This window comes from Chiloscyllium punctatum, chromosome 40, assembly GCF_047496795.1.
Source record: "Chiloscyllium punctatum isolate Juve2018m chromosome 40, sChiPun1.3, whole genome shotgun sequence".
In the NCBI taxonomy this organism is placed as follows: domain Eukaryota; kingdom Metazoa; phylum Chordata; class Chondrichthyes; order Orectolobiformes; family Hemiscylliidae; genus Chiloscyllium; species Chiloscyllium punctatum.
In genome coordinates, this window is record NC_092778.1 from 10,700,487 (window position 1) to 10,725,811 (window position 25,325).

General features: G+C 39.8%; 1 protein-coding gene across 1 annotated transcript in view; it reads right to left on the reverse strand.

The window, feature by feature from the left end:
• card11 (caspase recruitment domain family, member 11) overlaps positions 1-25,325 on the reverse strand; it is a 369,647-nt gene that overhangs the window by 124,632 nt on the left and 219,690 nt on the right. Inside the window, exons 4-6 of the mRNA XM_072559295.1 lie at positions 16,726-16,950; positions 14,389-14,526; positions 12,695-13,020 (exon numbers count right to left, since the gene is read on the reverse strand). Coding sequence (XP_072415396.1) covers positions 12,695-13,020; positions 14,389-14,526; positions 16,726-16,950 — 689 coding nt within the window. The remainder of the gene's footprint in view (positions 1-12,694; positions 13,021-14,388; positions 14,527-16,725; positions 16,951-25,325) is intronic.

Here is a 25,325-nt window from a genome sequence, read left to right on the forward strand (position 1 = left end):
TATAGGCCAAATGCACACTCTGACCAAAGTCAAATATCTTGCTCTAGCATAGAAGCCACTCAGCACACAAGGCTCCAAAATCTAACTAGCTAAAGATGTGGGTCTATTGCAGGCTCAGTTTATAATAAGGAATAGAAAAATGGCAGAGAAGCTAAATGATTACTTTGTGCCTGTTTTCACTGATGAGGATACAGGAAATCTCTCAGAATTAGAGATCCAAGTGACTGGGGAGAATGAGAAATTGAGAGCAATTAATAAGAAGGTTGTACAGGAGGAATTGATGGTGCTAAAAGTTAATAAATCCCAAAGACCAGAACATTTAAAAAGGTAGCTTTCAAGGTAATCAATGTATTGATAATCATCTTCCAAAGTTCCACGGATTCTGGAATGATCGTGCAGATTTGAAGCTTGCAAGGATTACCCTATTATTCATGAATTATTCAGGAATAAACAAGGAATTACAGACAACGGCAGCATTACATTGGTAGGAAAAATGCAAGGACGCACCATGAAATCTGTGATCAATGGTCATTAATGAAAATGATTTGATTTGGCTCGACAGTTTATGAACTGGATTTGTGAAGAAATTGGAGTTCTTTGAGGAAATTCCTCACAAAATTGATAAAAGGGATTTGATGAATGTAATAGATTTAAATTTTCAGGTGGCTTTTAATAATGTTGGTTAGCAAAATGAAAACATAGAGTTTTACATAATGTACTGGAATGGAACAATGATTGGCTAACAGACAGAGAACAGAAAATGGGGAAAAAAAGGCTATTCTCACATTGGCAGGCTGTGACTAACGGTGTAAAGCAATGACCGGCACTTAGATTGCAGCTTTTCACAATAAATAATAATGACAGGAAGGATATTAAGCAGGTGGAGGGGGTTCAGATGGGATTTACCAGGATGCTGCCAAATATGGAAGTTTTGAGTTATAAAGAAAGGCCAGATAGGCTGGGACCTATTCACTGAAGTATTGGAGGTGGATAGGTGACCTAAAAGAGGTGTATAATGCCATGAGGGGTAGAGACAGGGCTAATAGTAGGTGCCTTTTGCTAGGATGGGGGATTTCAAGATTAGAGGGTGCGTTTTTAAGGTTAGAGGAAAGAGATTTAAAAAAGACGAGGGGCAATTTTTTTGTTTACACAGAGGGTGGTTCACATGTGGGATTAACCTCCTGAGGAAGTGACGAATGTGGACACATTTACAACATTTAAAAGACACTTGGATAAGTATGTGACTATGAAACGTTTGGAGAAATATGGGCCAGGAGCAGACAGGTGGTGTTAGTTTAGTTTGAGATTATGTTCGGCATGGACTGGTTGGACCGAAGGGTCTGTTTCATGTTGTACAACTCAATGACTTGGATATGAGGAACAAATAAAATGCTTCCGAATTTGAAGATTATGCCAAAACTAACTGGCATTGTGTGTTGTGAAGATGATGTAAAACATTTTCAGGAAGATATTGACATGCTTTATGAACAGGGCAGATGAATAGGGAAAAAACAGTATGCAGAGTGAGAAGGTAAAAGTGTAGATAGAGTCATAGAGATGTACAGAATGGAAACAGACCCTTTGGTCCAACTCATCCATTCTAACCAGATATCCTAACCTAAGCTAGTCCCACTGACCAGTAACTTGGCCCATATCCCTCTGAACTCTTCCCGTTCACATACTGATCAAGTTGCCTTTTAAATGTTGGAATTGTGCCACAACTTCTTCTGCCAGTTCATTCCAAACATGCAGCACCCTCTTGGTGAAAATGTTGCTCCTTAGGTCCCTTTTAAATCTTTTCCATCTCACCCTAAACCTATGCCCTCTAGTTCTGGACTCCCCCACCCTAGGGAAGAAATCTTATCCATGCCCCTCATGATTGTATAAACATCTACAAGATCACCCCTCAGCCTCTGACGATCCAGGGAAAACAGCCCCAGTCTATTCAGCTCTCACTATAGCTCAAACCCACCAGCCCTGGCAATATCCTTGTAAATATTTTCTGAACCTTTTCAAGTTTCACAACATCTTTCCTATAGCAGGGAGAGCAGAATTGCACACAATATTCAAAAAGTGATTTTTGGAACTTCTGCCTACATTCCAAAAGTGGCCTGACCAATGTCCTGTGCAGCCTCAACATGACTTCGCAACTCCTATGCTCAATGCTCTGACCATTAAAGGAAAGCATACCAAATGCCTTCTTCACTATCCTATCCATCTGTGACTTCAATTTCAAGGAACTATGAACCTGCATTCAAAGGTCTCTTTGTTCAGCAACAATCCCCATGACCTTACCATTAAATGTATAAGTCCTGCCCTGATGTACCTTTCCAAAATGCAGCACCTCATATCTATTTAAATTAAACTCCATCTGCCACTCCTCGGCCCATTGGCCCATCTGAACAAGATGCCATTGTACTCCAAGGTAACCTTCTGTCCACCGTCCACTACAGCTCCAATTTTGGTGTCATCTGCAAACTTACCAACTTTACCTCCTATGTTTACATCCAACTCATTTATATAAATGCTGAATAGCTGTAGATCCAGCACCGATCCTTGAGGCATACCACTGGTCACAGGCCTCCAGTCTGAAAAGAAACCCTCCACCACCACCCTCTGCCTTCTACCTTTGAGCCAGTTCTGTATCCAAATGGCTAGTTCTCCCTGTATCCATGTGATCTAACCTTGCTAACCAGTCTACCATGAGGAACCTTGTCAAACACCTTACTGATGTCCACATAGATCACGTCCACCACTCTGCCCTCATCAATCCTCTTCATTACTTCTTCAAAAAACTCAATCAAGTTAGTGAGACATGATGTCCCACTCACAAAACCATGCTGACTACCCCTATTCAGCCCTGGCTTATCCAAATACTTGTAAATCCTATCCCACAGAATTCCCTCCAACAACTTGTCCACCACGGATGTCAGGCTTACTGGTGTATAGTTCCCTGGCTTGTCCTTATCACCTTTCTTAAACAGTGGCACCACGTTAGCCAACCTCCAGTCTTCCAGCACTTCACCTGTGACTATCGATGATCCAAATACCTCAGAAATCACTCCCCGAGCTTCCCAAAAGGTTCTAGGGTACACTGTATCAGGTCCCAGGATTTTATCCACCTTTATGCATTTGAAGACATCCAGCACTTGCTCCTCTGTAACATGGACATTTTTCAAGATGTCATCATCTATTTCCCTGCATTCTATATCTTCCATATCCTTCTCTACAGTAAACACTAATGCAAAATATTAATTTAGTATCTACCCCATCTCCTGCAGCTCCATTCACAGGCTACCTTGCTGATCTTTGAGAGGTTCTCTTTCTCCCTAGTTAACTTTTGTCCTTAATGTATTTAAAAATGCCTTTGGATTCTCCTTAACCTTATTTGCCAAAGCTATCTCATGTCCTGATTTCCTGCTTAATTGTACTCCTACTGTCTTTATACTTTTCTTAAGGACTCACTCGATCTCTGCTGTCTATACCTTATGTAGACTTCCTTCTTTTGCTTGACCAAAACCTCAATTTCTCTGGTCTTCCAGTGTTTCCTACAACTACCAACCTTCACCCTGACAGGACTCTTGTTATCTTATTTCTGAAGGCTTCCTATTTTCCAGCCATCCCTTTACCTGCAAACATCAACCCCCAATCAACTTTTGAAAGTTTTTGCCTTTCTCCAATTTAGAACTTCAACTTTTAGATCCTGTCTGTCCGTTTCTATCATTATTTTAAAATTAATAGAATTATGGTTGCTGGCCCCAAGGTGCTCCCCCACTGACACCTCAGTCACTTGCTCTGCCTTACTTCCGAACAGAAGGTCAGGTTTTGCACCTTTCTCTAGTAGGTGCATCCATGTACTGAATCAGAAAATTTACTTGTACACACTGAACAAATTCCTTTCCATCTAAATCCTTAACACTATGGCAGTCCCAGTCTATGTTTGGAAAGTTAAAATCCCCAACCATTACCACCCTATTATTCTTAAATATAATTGAAATCTCCTTCCAAATATGTTTCTCAAGTGTCCACTGACTACTGGGGGGGTCTACAGCATAATTCTAATAAGGTGATCATCCCTATCTTATTTCTTAGTTCCACTCAAATAACTTGCCTGGACATATTCCCAGGAATATCCTCCCCCAGTACAGCCATAATGCTATCCCTTATCAAAAACACAATTTCCCCCCCCCCCTCCTCTCTTGCACCCCTTTCTAATCTTCCTGTAGTATTTGTATCCTGGAACACTAAGCTGCCAGTCTTGACCAACCCAAGTCACGTCTCTGTAATAGCTATGATATCCCAGGTTTCTAACCATGCCCTAAGTTCATCTGCCTTCCCTGTTAGGCAGCTTGGATTGAAATAAATGCAGTTTAATTATCAGCCCTACCTCATTCTCTGCTTTGTTTCTGCTTGCCCTGACTGTTTGACATGTGTACAACAGACCTTGGGTGTCAAAAAGTCACTGAAGGTTAACATGCAGATGCAGTAAGTTATTAGGAAGGCTAACAGAATTGTTGACCTTTATTGCAAGAGAATTTGAACATAGGATTAGTGAAGTATTGCTTCAATTATACAGGAACTTGGTTAGGCCACAACTGGAGTACTGTAGTTTCCTTATCTCAGCAAAGATATTATTGCCACAGACGGAGTGCAACAAAAGTTCAGAAAAACTGATTCATAGTGCAACTGTTCCATGGAAAGAGTTTGAGCAAAGTGGGTCTGTATTCCCTATCTTTTTGGAGAATGAGAAATTATCTCATTGGTACCGACATAATACGTGGAGATGGGCAGATACGGGTTAAGGTGTTTCTCTTGATTCCAAGTCTAGATCTGGGGTGAGGGGAAGTTTGAGGCGATGATTATAAATTAAGGAAAAGTTGTTTTGGACCAAAATGGGGAGTTTTAAATAAAACTCAAATGATAATAAATCTTGGAATTTTCTGACCCAGAGGCCATGAATGTATTTAAAGTAGAAATTGAATAGTTTTGATCACCTCCCTCCACTCCCAACAGCATAAGAGGGGAGGAACATTAAGTCAGGTTTTAGTTATCTCTTAATATCTTCTGTAATTCAAAATGGTACCGGTGCATGGTGACATATTACATTTTTCACTGTATTTAGTTGTTAAATACAAGTGACAATATTTCATTCAATTCAATAAGAGATTATGGGGATAGTCTGAGTAAAGGGGATTGAAATGTTTGTTCAGCCATTAATTGTATTTAATGAGTGGAGCAGGCTAAATGGGTTGAATGACTTATTCTGCTCCTTTAATATTTATCAGCCTCTGGAGAAACCCACAAACCCCAACTAAATAATAATGCACTAAAATAAGTTAAAATTGCAGGATCGGGTTACATAAAATATTAAACATTTTCCACCCGCCACTGAGGAGGGAATGAATCAGTATCCATTGACAGAAAACTAAAGTAAAAACAGCTTTAGATGTGATTATCAAGCATTAACTGAAATTAACCAATCAATATGAAGTTGTTATAAATGAGGCTAATCAAGCAGCGAGAGGCTATTAGAAAGTATTTGATTATAAAATGAAACATATTATTTTAACCCTGCATAGTTTATTAGTAAAGCCTCATTTGGAGCATTGTGTGAAACTTTGAGTGCCCTCATTTCAAAAGAATGGCAATGCTCAACAGAATTATGTCTGATTTTATTGAAGATAAGGAAATGCTGACAAGGATGAATAATGAAAGTACAAGCAAGTAATTTGGCTTAAACTGTGACTGGAGTACTGGAGGGCATGGGTTCAAAATTAACAGGTTTTGAGCAAAACCAAGCATTGAAAGAAATCTTTATTTTCTCATGGAATAGTAAATATTTGTAAGAGAACACCATCAAAAGTAATTAAACTGCCTTTATTAACTCCACGAAAACAAAACTTAAATGAATACCTGACTGAAAATGGATTTGAATGGTTACAAATATGGACTGAATTAATCAAATCGAGTCATAGAATCATCGAGATGTACAGCATGGAAACAGGTGTTTCGGTCCAACTCATCCATGCCCACCAGACATCCTAACCTAATCAAATCCTACTTACCAGAACTTGGCCCATATCCCTCTCAACCCTTCCTATTCATATTCCCATCCAGATGCCTCTTAAATGCTGTAACCTCCACAACTTTATTGGTCAGAGCATTGAGTGTTGGAGTTGGGAGGTCATGTTGCAGCTGTACAGGACATTGGTTAGGCCATTTTTGGAATATTGTATGTAATTCTGGTCTTCCTCCTATTGGAAGGATCTTGTTAAACTTGAAAGGGTTCAGAAAAGATTTATAGAGGACGTTGCCAGGGTTGGAGGATTTGAGCTATAGGGAGAGGTTGAATAGGCTGGGGCTATTTTCCCTGGAGCGTCAACGGCTGAGGGATGACCTCATAGAGGTTTATAAAATCATGAGGGGCATGCTAGAATAAATAGACAAAGTCTTTTCCCTGGAGTGGGGGAGTCTAGAACTAGAGGGCATAGGTTTAGGGTGAGAGGGGTAAAATTTAAAAGTGACCTAAGGGGCAATAGAGGATGGTGCGTGTATGGAATGAGCTGCCAGAGGAAGTGGTGGAGGCTGGTACAACTACAGCATTTAAAAAGGTATCTGGATGGGTAGAGAGAGATATGGGTCAAGTGATAGCAAATGGGACTAGATTAGGTTAGGATATCTGGTCAGCATTGACGAGTTGGACTGAAGGGTCTGTTCTCATGCTGTACATCTCTATGACTCTAACTTCCTCGGGCAGCTCATTTCATACATGTACCCCCCTCTGTGTGAAAAAGCTGCCCCTTAGGTCTCTTTTATATCTTTCCCTCTTTCCCCTCTCAACCCATACTTATACCCTCTAGTTCTGTACTCCCCCACCCCCAGGGAAAATACCATGTCCATTTACCCTATCCATGCCCCTCATGATTTTATAAGCCTCTCTAAGGTCACTCCTCAGCCTCTAATGCTTCAGGGAAAATAGCCCTAGCCTATTCAGCTTTTCTCTGTGGCTCAAGCCCTCCCACCCTGGCAACATCCTTGCAAATCTTTTCTGAACTATGTCAAGTTTCACAACATCCTTCTAGTAGGAAGGAGACCACTACTGCATATGATATTCCAAACATCGCCTCGCCAATTTCAGTGAAACTGCTTGTTGCTCTGTAGTTGAAAAGTTGCTATTGTAAAACATAACGGATTTGGTGACAGTCATGTTAGATTTTATATCCTGGAGACAAAACTGTTGGAATGAACAGCAGACATTTCATATGCCTAAAACAAGATAGCAGCAAGTACTTCTGTTCCGCATAATGTTGATCAAGTGGCCATCAGCAGTAACAGTTATCATTTTACCAAAAATGACATAATCATCACAACAAGCATATCATGGTCCTTATGGGAATTTCTGTTCTATTGATTCTAGGATTACCTGATATGATTTGTTTCAGTCTAGTGATTTGTCTAGTCTGTCTGCTGGTCGGAATATAAGAGAATCAAAAGAGCATCCCAACTGATGGTAGCAAGAACAAAGGAAAAGCATTGAAAACAGAAACCAAGCTTGACTATGTTGCCAAGCAACAAACTGAACTTGATTGAAAACAGTACCTTCTTGTGTAAATGTCAGTCTTTCTAAAACAAACCTGCTGTATGGGGAAATGAAAACAAAAATACTAGAAGGAGAAATAATTGAGATAGTTCAGACTAATGAGAAATATTGATGGAGTATTAAATAATTTAGGTAAGAGGAGACCTAATTTTCAGCAACATACAAACATTTCTTTTACAAAAGTCTCACTGCAAGGGGCTTCAGGTTGGAAATTACTGGAGAAAGTGAATGTAGGATGAACAGTGTTTTTGACAAATTTAAACAAACAGTGCAGAACAAAGTTGGAGATTGTGTTTTTAAAAGAAGCTTCAAGGGATGGTGTGGTCTGTCAATATTGTAAATAAACCCTTTGTCCTTTGGAAAGGGTATAAAAGGTTAAACACGGAAGAGATCATTATGACAGTTGTGAGAGATCAGCACTATGGTTGAGGGAAAGAAAAATCCAATTAGATATTGGAAACCTAACCAAGAGTTGGAAGGAAGAACATGACTGGGTGTCAGAAGAAGTTGTCAGCAGTCAGAGTTTGCTGGCAACATTTTTACAATTTGAATGCTTGATTTTACTTTAGGATTTACTTGCTGGAAGTAAAATTACAAAGGAGATTTTGTGTTTTTTTTAAATCATTACTCTCAACGAATAAAATCAGAGATCATGTTCTAAATTATATTAATTTTTGTGTCAATTTTAAATCCAAGTCCATTTTAAATTTATGCTTGGGGGTACTATTAAATTAACCTTATTAAGTATAACAATCTTCTGAATTAGTTATCAATTTGTCCTCTCAGAATTCACAAGTCAAAGTAAATTAAATGGCAGCGTGAACATTTATAATAGGAAAGGCTGCAAGAAACTACAGAGAGTCGTGAACACAGCCCGGTCCACCATGCAAACCAGCCTTCTATCCATTAACTCCATCTGTACTTCCTGCTGCCTTGGGAAAGCAACCAATATAATCAAAGACCCCTCCCACACTGGTTACACTCTCTTCCCTCCACCGCCCCCCCTTCCAATGGGCAGAAGATACACAAGTTTGATTACACATACAAATAGATTAAAGATCAGCTTCTTCCCTGCTGTTATCCAACTTTTGAAGTGACCTCTCAAATAGTAATTTTGCTCTCTCTGCATCTTCTCTGAGCGATCACACTGTATTCTACACTCTGTTCTACTACCCTGATGCACTTTGCCTATATAGTACACAAAACAACACTTTTCATTGTATCATGGTAAATGTGCAAACAATTGATCAAATAAACAATTTTCAATTTCACATGGTCCAGGATTAAATGGATCAATGTTTGTGATTAACACATTAGTAGAACTGGCTAAGAGATCACTGTTTGTGGTTAGCGGATCAGTATCAGCAGCTGAGCAATGTTGGCTTTTAACAGATTAAAATTAACTGTTGATCGATCAATGGTGGATCTGTGTGCATGGTTAGTGCATCAGTTGTAACAGTTAATGGATTACTGTTAACAATTAATGTTGAAGGTTAATGGATCAATGTTACTGGCTAGTGGATTAATGCTAATTATCCATTAATGGATTAGTGTTAATGGCTCGTGGATCAGTGCTGGTCCATGTACATATATGTCCATTTGCACTGCACTATTGCTGGTCAATGCAGAGTAGATGACATTTATCAAACAGATGAATTTTCCATCTGCAGTACCACATGGTCAGCAAGTGGTCAAATAGAAAAGTCTTGGAATATGGCCCAGGATTATCTGTCCCTTAACATCAATGAACAGAATGCCTGTGTAAAGCACACAGAAGAATTGTTGATGAGTGACTTATGCTGCATGAATTCCTCCAAGAGTCCACTATCTTTAAAGATCCAAACCACACAGCAAAGATTGACGTTTACTATGGTCGACTCAAACTGGATCGGTGATTTCAGGGATACAGTAATGTTGCTCTTAGGTTATCATTAGGAACTACAAAGAAGTTGCACACAGCTTTATCTATCCCAGAATCATTGTCTCAGATTAGTGTTTCATGTCCACAGAGAGATTTAAGTCGTAAGAAACATTATAGTGCATGGTGTTTTCATTCAGACAAAAACTTAAGTATCTAGAACATCGACAGGTGATTTTCCGATCTCCTAAGTAAAGCAGCTAGAAACCTTGAAGAATCATTGTAAACAGCAAATCTTTCAAAGTTATGGTGTGAGAAGTGGAAAAAATTCTATGCCATTGCCCATTGGGAGGATGAAAAAAGATTCCTATTTAATTATTCCTCAGGGTCACTCCTTGAAATGAATTCTTGCAGCCTTTTCTTTCACATAATCACAAGTGTTCCCTTAAAAGAAAATTTATCAATTTTATTACTTCTGGATGCTGTTGTATCTTGGATTTGTTACGGAACCAGTAATTCAGAGATTTACACTAATAATTTAGAAAATGCCTTTTGAGAAATTGATCAGATTAAAAGATTTAGAATTAAATGTACAGTTTTAGTGAAGGTGGTCAAAGAGATGTTGGATTGAAATTAGAACTAAACTGCTTCAATAATATCCTTCAGGGAAGGAAACCTAGAACTCTTACTCAATCAGATCTATATCAAAGCTATAAATCTCACATTAACATGGTTAACTCTTAGCTACTTTAGCTGAAAGCAAATTATTTGTATCAAAACCATCACCTTCAAGAAGGTGATCTATATCATGTTTTCAGTACAACAGATGATGGATAATAAATGACAGCTCAACTGTTCTCAGACCATGGGCTTGGGGAAGTGCTTATTCTACTCTGGGATCCACCACCATTTTTCCCCAAACAGCTTACTTTCAATCCAGCCCCTTAAATTTCCACGTAGCACTCTTGCATCTGTGTCCAAAGATTGTGGCTTGAACCCATACTTTAGAGAGTTAAGTACAAACTCTAGACTGACATTCTAGCGAAATACAGAGGTAAAATTCACTGTCTGAGGTGTCATTTTTCAGATGAGCCATTATTTTAAGGGCCTATTTACTCTCTCAGAGAGATGCAAATGATTACATTGCATTATGTTAAAGAAGAATCAAGGGATTGTCTTTGATGCCCAGGCCAATATTCATCCCCCATCCAATGTTATGAAAACAGACTCTCTCGTCAGCATCTCATTTGTGTGTACAAACTCTCGCCTGGTTTAAACCCAAAAAGGTGTATGGAATCATATCAGGTTCCTGACCCAATGTATCTTTCAGGGTTTTGCCACCCAGTTCCACCCCAGAACACCCCACCCTATGCGTATCCAAATCCAGCACTTTGTATTCAGCTAAAATTCTGCCAGAGGTGTCCCAACTTTACAACAATGACAACATTTCAAAAAATAAAATTCCATCAACTGCCAGGTGTTAGGGACATACTCAAGTGAAAAACAGGAAATGTAGTTGAACATGTTTGTTTCTTTCACATTAAGATGAGTTTGAGTCACTGAAGTTTAGTGTAAACAGAACGTGATTTCCCTCAACTAAATATCAAACTGAAGCAGCTTGTTTGAGATGAAAGTGATAATTATATGTCTTATTTGGATGGTTATGGTAGGATAGTACTGTAGCTGTGTGCCAGTTTTACCGCATGATCATAGGTTTCAACTCAATCTGCTCAACAACATTACCTTGAAGCACTTTGCATAAAAGAATTCTGCATTTTACAGCATTCAAAATGCTAGACTCCATCTTTAAACCAGACATGATTTAACATAAAGATCCATTCAAACATTGCAATCATTTCTTTTTTGAGCAAGCTCCATTCTTCCTACTTAATGTTGCCTTGTGTTTGGTGGATCTTCAACTGTAAAAATAAAGTTGGTGATCACAAGTACAATACTGACATGGTTACCGAGTAGGATGTTTGCTTGGTGGAACTTGGACAAAATTGCTGCTTTTTATTAATTGTGAATTAAGTTGTTACAAAATGTATTGTACATAACATGAATAAATGAGCTAAATTTCTTGACAACTTGCAAAGTGTTTCAGTCAATAACAATAGTGGTTCATTTAACCAGAACTATTAGTTTGTTGAAAGGTAAAATATATTCCTGGGATCTATTATCAGTACACCAGCAGTCATGCAGGCTACCCTTTACCAAATATATTACAGAACTCTTCTTAATTGTTGATGGGATGCCCATGTCACTGGCTGGCTAGCTTTTATTGCTCATCCCTAGATGATCTCAAGAAGGTACTGGTGAGCTGCCTTCTTGAACCACCTACAATCCATCTGGTGTAGGTAAATCCACAATGTTATTGGGAGGGAATTTTAGGATCTGAACCAATGACACTGAAGAAACAGTGATATATTTCAAAGTCAATACGGTGAGTGACTTGGAGGGAAACTTGCACGTGGTGATGTTACAATGTAGCAGCAACCCTTGCCCTTCTAGATGGAAGTGGTTTTGGGTTTAGAAGGTGCTGTTTCTGAAGTGTTGGTGAATTACTGCAATGCATCCTGCAGAGATTGAACCAATTGCATGTGCCACTGCTCCAGATCTGTGCATGCTGATTGGTGCGCCAATGTCATTCACAACATTAACTTCCAGTTCCATTAGTCACTGCTATGAACAGACCTCAGACATTTGTGTGGAAGAAAATCAAATTAGCAACAACACTGGACGGTACACAGTGTTACAAGTGAGCATCAGTGGTGGAGGGACTGAATATTTGTGGACGGGGAGCCAATCAAACAGGCTGCTTTATCCCCCTGGTGTCAAGCTTCTTATGTTGCTGCAGCTGCCCTCATCCAGGCAAGTTGAGAATACTACATCACACTCCTGGCCTGTGCCTTGTAGATGGTGGATAAGCTTTGAGGAGTCAGGAGGTGATTATTCAAAATGACACTGATACCCCATTACCAGCAATATTTAAAAAAAATCAATACTGACTTGAACATTATTACAGCACTGATACTGATATCCCATTACCAGCAATGTTCCAGAGTTCCTGCTGATACTTAATACTGTAGCACTGATACTGACACTCCATTACCCCAGTGTTGCAGCATTTATATTGAAACCAGTAGCATTACAGCACTTATCTTTATAACTTTGAACACTGTAAATATAGGTCTACGGTTTTTCACCAGTCAGTAACCAAGCATCCTAGGTCATACCTGAAGTTGCAGATCCCGGCTTCTCATCACTGCCATATTCTTCTCTTCACTGAGCTGTGCATACCTCATGGCTAAGTTGTAATTATCATCTTTGACTTTCATAAGCTCATCATTGTAGTTGTTTCTCTCCTCCTTCATTTTGTTGTAACGTTCCTGGAAGGTATGTAGTTCTTGATTCACTAGTTTCAGTTGTTTCTTCTCATCCTCAAGCTGTTTCATTTTCGCCTGCAGATCACACCGTAGCATCTCCTTGGCTTTTGTCTGCTGTTGCAGCTTTATGACCTCATTCATCAGAAACTGTGTCAGACCCTCATGTCCTTCTTCCACTGCAATACAGAACATACATCGCAGAGTGAGGTATGTCAAGAGAATTTCATGCCCCGACTGCATTCTTTAAGTTTAACAACAACAATTTGCGTTTGTTTAGCACCTTACCAGATGTTATCAGATAGAAATTTGACACTGATCTAGATAAGGGGATAAGGTGATATTAGAACAGGTGACCATAATATTTGACAAAGAGGCAAGTAGATTTTAAGAAGCACCTTAAGATTTAAGTGGAACGGTTAAGGGAGGGAATTCCAAATGATGGGGCCCAAGTGGTTGAAGGTTTAATCGCCAATATTGGAATTAATGATGGGGCCCAGACAGCTGAAGGTTTGGTTTCCACTATTGGGACTAATAAAAATCAAGGACTAACTCAGTTTGAATCCAAATACATTTAATTTAAGGATTAAGTGCAGCTTGAAGTAATTGAAACACTCCTGAACTGGTCTCAAGAATGGCTTTAAATTTGGAAGTGTAAAGTATTTACCTTATTGCAGAGTACAGGAACTATTTTTTACATTTTGCACCTTTATGTAAAATCTGCTTGTTGGTATTTGGAGAGTTTGGGTAAGTAAGTTAATATTTTCCCCATTTACAGAGCAGCTGGGTCACCTTGCTCCACCAACTATTTGCTATTAAGAGGGATTTTCATCACTGACATCCCTTACATAGAGTCATAGAGCTGTTCAGCACAGAAACAGACCTTTCAGTCCAACTCATCCATGCTGATCAGATATCCTTAAATTAATCTAATCCCATTTGTCAGCATTGGCCCATATTCCTCCATGCCCTTCCTATTCATACACTCATCCAGATGCCTTTTAAATGTTGTAATTGTACCAGACTCTACCACTTCCTCTGGCAGCTCATTCCATATATGCACTGCCATCTACATGAAAAAGTTGTACCGTAGGTCCCTTTTAAATCTTTTCCCTCTCACGTTAAACCTATCTCAACCATAATAAAAAAACACCCACCAACGACACTTCTTTTGTTTCATTTCTATTGATATTTTTCTTAGATGGAACTGACTTGAAGGAGTTGCTAAGCCTTATAAAGGAAAAGGTTGACTTAATATCAGAGGAGATACACACAGTCTTTGAGTCAGACAGCAAACCTTGGGATGGGATGGACGGGTATTGAGCTCAACTGAGGAAACAAAAGGGCTAGACAAGAGAGAAAATAAGCCCAGAGACTTCAGTTATTATTTCAATTGTGGGGTTCTATACCTCAGTTCAAACCCTTTGCATAGCCTGTAACATTATTATAATACTTACCTGTAATTTATTGCAACAGTACATAACTTTAGAAATAAGACTTATTCCAAGAAATAGAAATTTATAAGTTTAATGAGGGTAGTCCTTTACCTACAATGGTGGAGAATCTTCGTGTGGGCTCCTTCCCTGTGACCAGCTTGTATAATTCTGGATAATAGAACTCAAGACTTTCCAAAAAAACAACATACCCTCTCTGTCCCTTTGTTTGGAGGATATCCAGAAGACGGCCTTTGAAAAGAGCAAACAAAGTGACATTTCATTTGAACTATTTTCTCTCACATTTAAACTTATCCTTAGGCAGAAGGACACACGAGGAGAAATCATTGTTAAAGTTTCAGAAATTCTGAGCAAGGGTCGCCAGACCCAAAACGTTAACTCTGATTTCTCTTCACAGATGCTGCCAGACCTGCTGAGCTTTACCAGCAATTTCTGTTTTTGTTTCTGATTTACAGCATCTGCAGTTCTTTCGATTTTTATTCAGTAGGAGCACACCAGGAGTCAGGATCTCCCTGGAAGCTCAATCTGGACATTTTAACATGAGGTAGAGCTCAACAAGGGTGGATTAGTTCTCTCTTTCATAGTATAACATCAACATCACATTTGCACCACATGCTATTTGGCCTGATTGGTTTATCTGGTGGGTTTGCTCCACGTGACCTTCTTCCCAAATAACTTTATCCACTGCTTACCAGCACATTCTGATACCATGATCTAGCTTCCCCTTAAATCTCCTGATGATTCCATTACTCTTTTGAGATGATGAATTCCATATTTACTACTTCTGGGATAAAGAAGTAGCAAAACAAACTGTATTATTGATGGATTGCCATTCCTCTTACATTTACAAATGGGAGTCAGCAGCACTGAGTTGTAGAAGGCAGATTTGCAGTTGTTGAAATCAGTGGAAACACAGGCTGCTCGCACTCAGTGTTGCTTGATCGAGGAGAATTCTTTCATTCAAGGCATATTTATAGAACCATATTTTCCTGGGTTTTCATACTTGTTTCCCCAGAGTTTAGGAGTCTTTCTACTATGGGGCAGGATTGTCCTATAGACTTCTGAGATATCAGGGTCAAACAGGGTCACAAATCTGCATTTTATGGGAAAGAGTTGTTGATGTAAATTTCTCCCATATTGCCCAACTGGCTCTCCATGCATTTAAGAACAGCACTGTGGCTCTTGAAGTCTGTGCAGCCAGTCAGTATTGTTGAAGGAACCTTTCTACAGAGCACACAACAGCTGTAGTAGAACCTAGACAAGTAGGTGAGTGTTGAGATGGTGCATGTCTGTGTGTAGGAAAAACAGTGTTACACATCCAGTACATTTGCTAAAAAGCCACAGACAGAGAAAAACCACGCTCAAAAGACCTTCTTTTATGTGTATCAATCTCTCAATTGAGAGGAAAGTACAAAGGAAGGCTTGAGACAGAGGTTTGTTCGGAAAATGAAGTACAATATATTTGGCAAAGGATGTAATTAACTGTCATTCAAGAGATATTGTAAAGCTTCTTCAGCAGAATTTCCCCAAATCAAACTCATTATGTAAAAAGGCAATGACAGGAGGTGTATGGGAACACCATCGATTCCTAAGTCCTCTCCAAATCACAACAGGAACTTGGCTTGGAATTATATCACCCCCATTCCTTCATTATTGTTGGATCAATATCTGGAATTCTATACCTAAGGGTACTGTCAGAGCACATTGATCCTGTGGACTGCAATCAGAATCATAGAATCCCTACAGTGATGAAAGAGGCCATTTGGCCATTTCCTGAAGAAGGGCTCATGCCCGAAACGTCGATTCTCCTGCTCCTTGGATGCTGCCTGACCTGCTGCGCTTTTCCAGCAACACATTTTAAGCTCTGATCTCCAGTCCTCACTTTCTCCCATTTGGCCAATCAAGTCCACACCAACCCTCTGAAGAGCATCTCACCCAGACACAAAGCGATCCCTGTAACCCTGTATTTCCCATGGCTAACCTACCTAGCCTACATAACCCTGGTCATGATGGGACAATTTAGCATGGTCAATCCACCTAACTGCACATCTTTGGACTGTAGGACGAAACCAGAACATGCAGAGGAAACACACACAAACATGGGGAGAACGTGCAAACTCCACAGAGAAAGTTGCCTGAGGTTGGAACCGAATCTGGGTCTCTGGTTCTGTGAGGCAACAATACTAACCACTGAGCCACCATGTGGTTCAAGGAAGCTCACCACTATTTTCCAGACAGCAACTAGAGATGGATGGTTGGTTTTGCCAGTGAGGTTGCAACCAAAGAATGAGAAAAACAAAGCCAAGTAATTTCTTCTAACATAATTTCATGGTGCCAGTATTGCCATTTGACATAAATATGTGGGAACACATTATTTTTAAGAAAAGGTGCAACCGCTGTAACTTAACATAAAAATTGAAACTCAATTACTTGATCTGTTAATTTTGGATTGCAGCATGTGTGAATTGAGCACCTCATCTTCATCCTGCTCGTCAATGACTTTGCACTGCCGAAGGTATGGTGTAAGCTTGGCTGGATTAATGTATCGGCTGAGAACGTGCCGGTTACATTCCACGTTCTCCCACACCACATCTTCCTCATCCTTCAGGCTGCAGAAATTCTCTGTCTCAGAACGACTGGCCTCCATCTCTTGACCTAAAAATTAAGAAGAGGTGAGTGAAGCGGATTTCAAACTGTTGCTAATCTGCCAGACAGGATATCAATATTGACCCATTTTGAACTTTCTCTCTTAAAAGGCCTGTCTCAATCAGGGAAACTACTAGAAAACCAAATGATCAGATATTGAGGCAGAATTCTCTCAGCTATTATACTTTTTCTGCATTCTTCATTCTTTTGAAGGAATAATTTTTCATCAGTAAAATGCTAACGAGCCATTTGTCCCGTATATCAACTATGTTGTAAAGAAACCTAATCTATCATCAGTTTCACAATTTACTAACATTAAATCATTGTCCTCTTGACTTGCATTGATTTTCCAAGTCAAATAGCCTCTGTTTATATCTACAGCTTCAGAACTATACAAGGTTACAGCACAGAGAAGCTACTATGCCGATGTCTTTTATTTAAACACCACTGCCTCCTCAGAATCCCGTATTCTCCTTGATGCAATTTCCTATGAAGTATTACACAAAATCTCATCACTAACAGGTTTCGTTGAACTTCCCTTCCACGCTTGTGTGACTTGAAATTGACACCAACACATTGCAGGTCCTTGAAGGTTTTTGAAGCTCCACATTTCCTCGATCCTCAAGTTCAGGATTCACAGAGTTGTAGAAACCTATAGTACAGAAGGCCATTCCTTTTCAAATGAAGTGAGCTTAGTTCTACATTCCCACTGTTTGTTCATAACCCTGTTAAATTTCCCAAACTTAAATACCTGTCCAATTCCCTTTTAAGTATTTGAAAAAACAGTTTCCCCTGCTTTTTCAGGTGGAGTATTCCAAATCCAGACAACAGAGTGCAAACAAATCTTTTCATTTTTTTCCTTTATTTTCTCTGCAGAAATCTCATCATCTTGAGCATCTCTCAACCTTCCCCATAACTATTGTTCTTTTTTCAAAAATTCTTCAATGCACCAAAATTCTGGAATTTAAGTTTGATAAACTGTTCACAAGATTTGAATGGTGTTCCAAAATTATTCAAAACTCTATTGATGTACATTCTAATGTTTCATTTAGTTTAGTTGGGAACACCCTCATAATGACTGAAAATGTTTGATTGTTCACTGATTATTCACAGATCTTTTCCTTCCACTGTGTTTTCGCAGAAATAACTTTTAATTTCTATCTACGCAACAGCTTAAATAGGTAGAATGCCAATAAGTCAAGCTTTAACGAAGATTTGTGCTAGTGAACCAATGGAAATAAATTAATATTAGCTTGATTTTCACTGTCTAATAATGTTGATGAGGATACCAAGTTCCCCAAATGTTTTACTGAAAAAAATCTATGTTTTTTTTCAGTTATGTGAGCATAGAAATAGAACTTAGATCAAACTACAGCATCAGAATAGCAGAATACAGCATCCCGTCAATATTGCACTTCAGTGTCAAGCCCAAGACTGTGCATTCACATTTTTGGGTGGAGTCTTGCGCACTGCCTGAAAAAGCAGTGAATAGTTTTCTGACTTGTCAATGTGGGCCTCTCCAGATCTGGTATCAGGCATTTCCAATGCCAACAGTTTGTCTTCACCCAGAATTAGGAGCCCTAGACTCTTCTAGTTAGGCTAATAAGAACCTGATAGCGCCTGTGCTCAGATATGCCTCAGAGAACGCCATGACTGCTGCTGGGAATTCAAGGCCAAAGGAAGGTAATTTTCAGTCGGGGAGAGTTATTTCCAGCAGTGAAGGTCACAGGAAGAAGACAGCAGAGAATCAGAAGCAAGAGCAGGGATTTCCTCTTTCTTTTTCCATGGTGTGTATGTGCAGGTGTGAGACACAGCAAGAGACACAAAGTGCACGAATCTTTATTCAATTTCCACCACCAGGAAGATAGGAAAACACCCGAGTGGCCAGTGACAAGCAGTGCCCTTCACAAAAGGGCAATGCTGTGTGATCAAACAGTGAAGGGGAGGGCAGGGATTAAATCAAAATAGAGTTGGAGGGGGAAATAATGCACTCCATTCCTTGCGGCACCCACCTCTCCCTGAACAAAGGGATTTCCTCTTATGAACTCTCCCTCGTCAGAGGTATCTGATCTCAATCTGGCACTAAGGACTTTTGATTGAGCACTTCCCTCCCCCACAAGCCAATAAGAGTCACACTCTTTGTCCGTCCAGGAGGGCTGCTTGTTGGCGGATCATTTTCCAACTGGTTATTCCGAGCAGCAGCCACAGCCTGGAGATCCTTATCTATGTGCTCAGATGACTGAAAAAAATAGTTAATGGATTGTTTTCAAAAAACAGTAGGGCACCTCGTGAAATCCTCATTAACAGTATTAGATTATTAATTGGACATTTAAATGATTTCAATTAGGGGTCATTCAGGAAGGTCAGCTATGAATCTTCCCATCTGGAACTTACTTCAGGAGGCACTGGGAAGATGTCAGGGATGGGGTACGCACCACTCCCTCTAAGTGAATGCCCTTCCTGCCTCCTCTGGGACCGGAGGATTCTGCCATCAGAGTAAACCTAACCCAATTGCCGGGGCATAAGCCCATGACTTCTCTGACCAGCTGTGTCAAACTAATAGTGAATAAATGGGCCATTCCATTTCCAGAGTGATGTCATTCTGCTCATCTCTTTCTCTTAAAAACTGATGCAATGAAGGGAATCAGATATCCAAGTTCAGCCTCCAGTAATGTGGTTTACTGCTCACTAATTACTATTGGAACATGACCTGTAGGTACATGACAACAATAGCTGTATTACAGGGACTTAGTTAGCTTCAGAGCATCTTGGAATCTATCTGGCCTCTTCGTTAACTAATGTTTAAGACTTATTCTGCCGCCATGATGCAGAGCGATAAATCACTCTTTTAGATTACATTCCCTACAGTATGGAAACAAGTCTACACTGACTCTCCGAACAGTAACCCACCCACACCCACTCCCCTATGTTTACCCTGGACGAATGTACCTAACACTATGGCCAATTCACCTGACCAGAACATCTTTGGATTGTGGGAGGAAACCGGAGTACCCAGAGGAAACCCACACAAACACGGGGAGAATGTGCAAAATCCACACAGACATTCGCCCAAGGTGGGAATTGAACCCGGGTCCTGGCACTGTGAGGCAGCAGAGCTAACCGCTAAGCCACTGTGCCTCTTCTTCTTGTGCAATATACCATCATGTTGTCGTCTTAAAGGGAGTGGGTTATTGCTGTCCAAAGCAAAATCATAAAGTAGTATAGAGTTAAAATACCGAAATCAAAATAGTGCAACAATCTCAAATTCCTCATTTTGTACCAGTGTTATGGATTTATTTGCCATCTCTACCTTTGACTATTTCAATGCTCCACATTCCACACTCAAACTTCAGCTTATCCAGTATAGTTTTACAAATGTCCATCAATTTGAGAGTAGAAAGCTGATAACTAAAAGTAAAGCTGGCAGACAGTTATAAAACCTCCACTGGTTCACCAGTTGCCCTTTAGTAAAGGGAAGCTGACTGCCTGACCCAGTCTGATCATCACAGCAGTCCAATGCCATACATAAGTGATTGGCCTGTTCATCGACCGCTCATGCTCACTGACCTTCACGGACTCCTCATCCATCAATAACTTAAATTTAAAACTCTTATCATTGTGTTCAAATCTCTTCAAGGGCCCATCCTATCTCTGTAACTCCAGGCCTTGAAACGTGACATCTCCTCTTCATTTGTCAAATGATGCCTATTGCATTTGCCCAACCTTCGGGCCTACCATTAGCTTTAGTCCTTTGGCCCAAAACAATAGAATTTCCCCTCCACCTTTACTGCTCTCTCTTCTTTCAAAGAGGCTCCTTCAGATTTAGCGATGAGGAGAAAGTGAGGACTGCATATGCTGGAGATCCCAACCAGAATAACCATGACCTACAGCAAATCCAAAGCCTCCAGAAACTGTTCTCCCTCTGAATCCTCCACTCCACCCGAACAGCCATGTGCCCCACCTACTCTCCCTGCAGTCAGCGCTGCCTCAGCTCAGGGCCACACTCTTTCAGATCTACCTCAAACAAATCTCTCAACACCTGTCCAAATATTAGAACTGGAATGAGAATTAGGTTTATTGTCATGTGTACTCAAGTTACAAAAGAACAGAAGGGCAGTGAAAAGTGGAGAATGTTGTCAACACACAGCGCCATTTTATGAATAAAATGCCTCGTACAAAATACGTTACACAACCTTAGCAGGTATATATAGTATAATTTAGGAAAATAAGAAATAAGTCTAAAAAGATAAACATTAATGTCTTTCTATAACGGATTCCACATGGTCTGAATGGGTTCCACCAGTTCCCAACTAGTAGCCATCTTTGCTCTTGGCCATTGGCCTCTGTCTCCGTTCCAGTCCAGGCTAATGGCTGTCCCTGCACTGCTCCAGGCTGTGAGCTGACCCCACCCAGCTCTAGGTTGATGGCCATCATTCGCACGTCACTGGCTGCCCCCGCCCTCTCCGGGCTGCTGGCAGAAGAGGAAAAAAAACAGAAGAGAGAAAAAAAACACGAGAGACAAAAAAAAAGATAAAAAAGAAGAAGGAATGTATGGAGTGGATGAGCTCTGGCTGGACAGTCCTACTCTGCCACCATCTTGGATCTATAATAGATCTAATTGATCTAGACTGTCACCTTCTTTAGGTAACAGTGAAAGACTTGATATTTTTATTGTGTTAAAGACACAATATAAAAGCATTTAGTTGCTGTTGGCACTTTAATATAGAAGCGCATCCTCTGTTTCTAGATAAAGGAATAAACAAAAGAATCTGGCTGTTAATTTTGGCTGTGAGTGAGTGATGTATGCTTCATAAAGTAAAAGCTAAATGAAACATGTACGGTCAACTCAATATAACTTAGATAGAAGCAGATAGGGTCATGAAGACACACAAATTACTTCATGTGTTGAGACTTATTTTCAATTCATTCTTGGGCTTATGGGCATCAGTGGCAAGACCAGTGTTCATTGTTCACCTTTCATTTACCTCGTTTGATGCAACTCAGTTTCACCTTAAGCCACTTTGAGCACCATTAAAGAGTCAATCCCAATATTTTGGGGCTATATCCACACTGAGTCCAGACTGGTTCAAGAGGTATCATTCTCTCAAAGATATTACTGAACCAGTTAGCGTTTTTATGACAACTTCACCTTGAAGGAAATGAGCTTTTTATTTCCTAGATAGACTTTCAAACTGAAGTTAAATTCTGAAAATGTTTCAAACTCAGATTCTCTGGGCTAGTGTTTCAGCAGCGTAACCATTGCACCATCATAACTAGAAAGGCTAAAATGACAACATGCTGCAATATGTGTGGTTTCAAAAGGTGGGCTTTACCTTGTGAGAAAATGCTATTTTTTGATAGTGTGTATAAGACCTGCTTAATCAGTTTGTAAATGGTTAGAGTCCCTTCATACAGATTCTGTGCAGTTCAAGACTAACAAAAATATAGTCTGTAAGGCACAGAAGGAGATAAGGACAGGGAGGGGAAGGCTGAATCAATGAAAGCATGAGAAGCAGCATGGCCCAGGATAAAACAACATGAATATTGGGGAAGTTTCTGACTTTCAAACTGATGCTGTGCTGTAAAGGGGAGGGTGAAACTTTACATACTGCTGTCTTTGTATATAAGCCGCGTATGTCCTGCTTAGTTAACCTCTATAAGCAGTTAATTCATTTTAAATCTGGATCTCAACTCAACAGTTCATGTTGATTATAGTGATTTCAGCAGAAATAAACAGCAGTTGGTCAAAGTGATCCAGCATTGTGCGAGAAGAAAGGCTTGTTTTCATCACCTCAGGACATCTCTAAGCTCTTCACAGTTAATGAAGTAATTCTGAAGTGTATTCTCTGTTGTAATAATAGGAAGCCAAACAACCAATTTGGACACACAACAGCACTGTGACAATGATCACATAATTCCATTTTTGTGAGGTTGGTTGAGAGATAAATGTTGGTCAGGACACTGGGGATAATGTCTATGCTCTTTAGTGCCGTTAGATCTTTAACATTCACCTGGCAGAACAGATGTGGCTTTTTTAAAACTGGTACTTACTCTTTCATAGATTGTGAGCATTGCTGGTATTATTCAGTCCACTTGAACAGAGTGGCTTACGAGGCCAGTTCAGAGGATCAGCAAGAGCCTCATGAGAAGTATGATAGGACTATTGTAATAAGAATTTGTTTTAATATTGAGATTTTATCCCAATGTTGAAAGCCATTGTCACAATGTGGGCAATCAAACAAACAATCTCTGGATCCACAGGACCAAATGGAAATGTTATCTGTAAATGCAAATAAACAGACTGAATGGTATCAGCTGAAATCTCAGACTGAATACCTGAAAGTAAGTGCGGAATCTTCAGCAGTCACAGCTAATTCACAGGAGTAATTCTTTCTTAGAATGAGATTGGATGACACAGAAAAATCTCTCCCAATCTTCTCTCAGTTCCCAAGTCAGAGAGGAGTTGTCAAACATCAAAACTTTGACTTAAGCTCCTTACAAGGCTATTTTCTTTACATGAGATGGTATCAGGTGGAAGAAAGCTTTTGCGGAACATACACACCAGCATAGACCTGTTCAGCTGAATCGTCTGTGCTGCAAACTCTGAAATAATTCCATAAAACCAAGGGAGTGAAAATATGGTGACTTCTACAATGGGCAATTTCCCTAATTTTTAAGCCAATTGGCTAGAGTCCATGACAGTGTAAACTGTACATGTTTTTTATGGAAAGAGAAGGCATGACTAGTAAAATGACTAGTTTAAAGACTTCTCTTCAATCCAGGCTTCAAGTTATGGTCTGCGTATGATGAGATGTGACAGCAAATGGAAGCTCTCCAAATTTATAATCGTGGATTATTTGGACAAGGTTAAAATACAACCATCTACTTAAAAAACATAGAGCTGTCCAAAAATATACAAGTTATATTTTTTCTTATTTACTGGAAACAACGTGCTCTGACTTCTGAAATATCTAAGATATGGCTTAAGCAATTGTTTTAAAATTATTTTTAAAACCTTCTCACCCTCTGTGTTTCAATATAGAGTAATTACTCTGAGCACCAATATAATCATGAGCTCACATGAGTGCAGACAGAATAAGCAATGCTGGTCACTACTAGCTTTTGAATGTGTCCACTTTTCATATAAATTTGTTCCATGCACAGTGGCATCAGTGCATGTGCAGACTGCCTCACTGTTATTTCTTATTAAAACAATCCAGCTGTTTCCTCTCCCATTCTCTCTTGGCTTCTCATATTGATTCAGTCAGGTGCAGGGGCAGCAATGCTTGTCGATCCCTCAGATTGTCTATTTTATGCCTTTTTGACATGTTGTTGGCAGTGATTTGTTCACATGCTGTTGTTACAGTGAGCAGGTGGGGAGGGAGGCACTGATGACCATAGTCTCACATATCCTTTGCAATACATAAAAGCCTCAGTTGTGACACAGGCAGCACGACACTCTGGATGAAATTGTGTGCGCATGCACAGGACACACCCCACTAGAACTGCAACACGTATTTTATTTCTCAGTTTCTCAGACTTCCACTTTCCTCAATTCTGGCCAATAGCTGAAGTCACTTCTTCCAATGGATCAATAAAGCAGGCTAAATTTTCATTTGTTACAATCGTTATAAAAATTTCCATCACTTCTGCATGACATCAGGTTCCTCTTGCAACATGCACACTCTTTGTGCCAGCTAAACAGGGCATTTGAACAATTCACAGCCTTTTCACAAATCAAGATATGTAAATTTAGATCCACTTGCATATCACCTGGAAACTATAACATGTCTTTATTCCATGTCATTTTGCTACTAAAGCTAAGATGTTAATGTTCAACACCTTGCTACTTTTCACAGATGCTTCAAACTGGCAATTGGTTACTTTCTTCCAATTTAATGACTGCAGCTATACTCTCCACACTGGACTTGTGGACAGTTCTTTTGAGTCCACTGTGGTTTATTGACGAGCACCCATTTCTGCGTCATGGAGGCTATGGGTTGTTTCACTCTAGAGGCGTTAGCATAAGATTCCAGCCGATAGTCCCATGGCATTACTTTGAAGCATCAGATTGAACCATCTTTCATGTGAGACCTTCAGTTAAGGCCCAGTATATCCGCTTAGGCGGGTGTAAGTCATCCATAGGAAATATTTTAAATAATAGGAGGGGATTTCACCCTGGTATCCTGAACAATAATTTATAGGTCCACCAACAAATCATCTAGTCACCTACATCACTGGCTTGCTGTATACAAACATTCCTACATTAAAAAAAAGAACCTTCTTGTTTGTTCTTCAAGGTGAAGATGACCATATTTATCATCTAGAGTGTTTGGAGAGTTCTAATGGACATGTAGGTGACTGCTAAGGCCAGTGTACAGGCA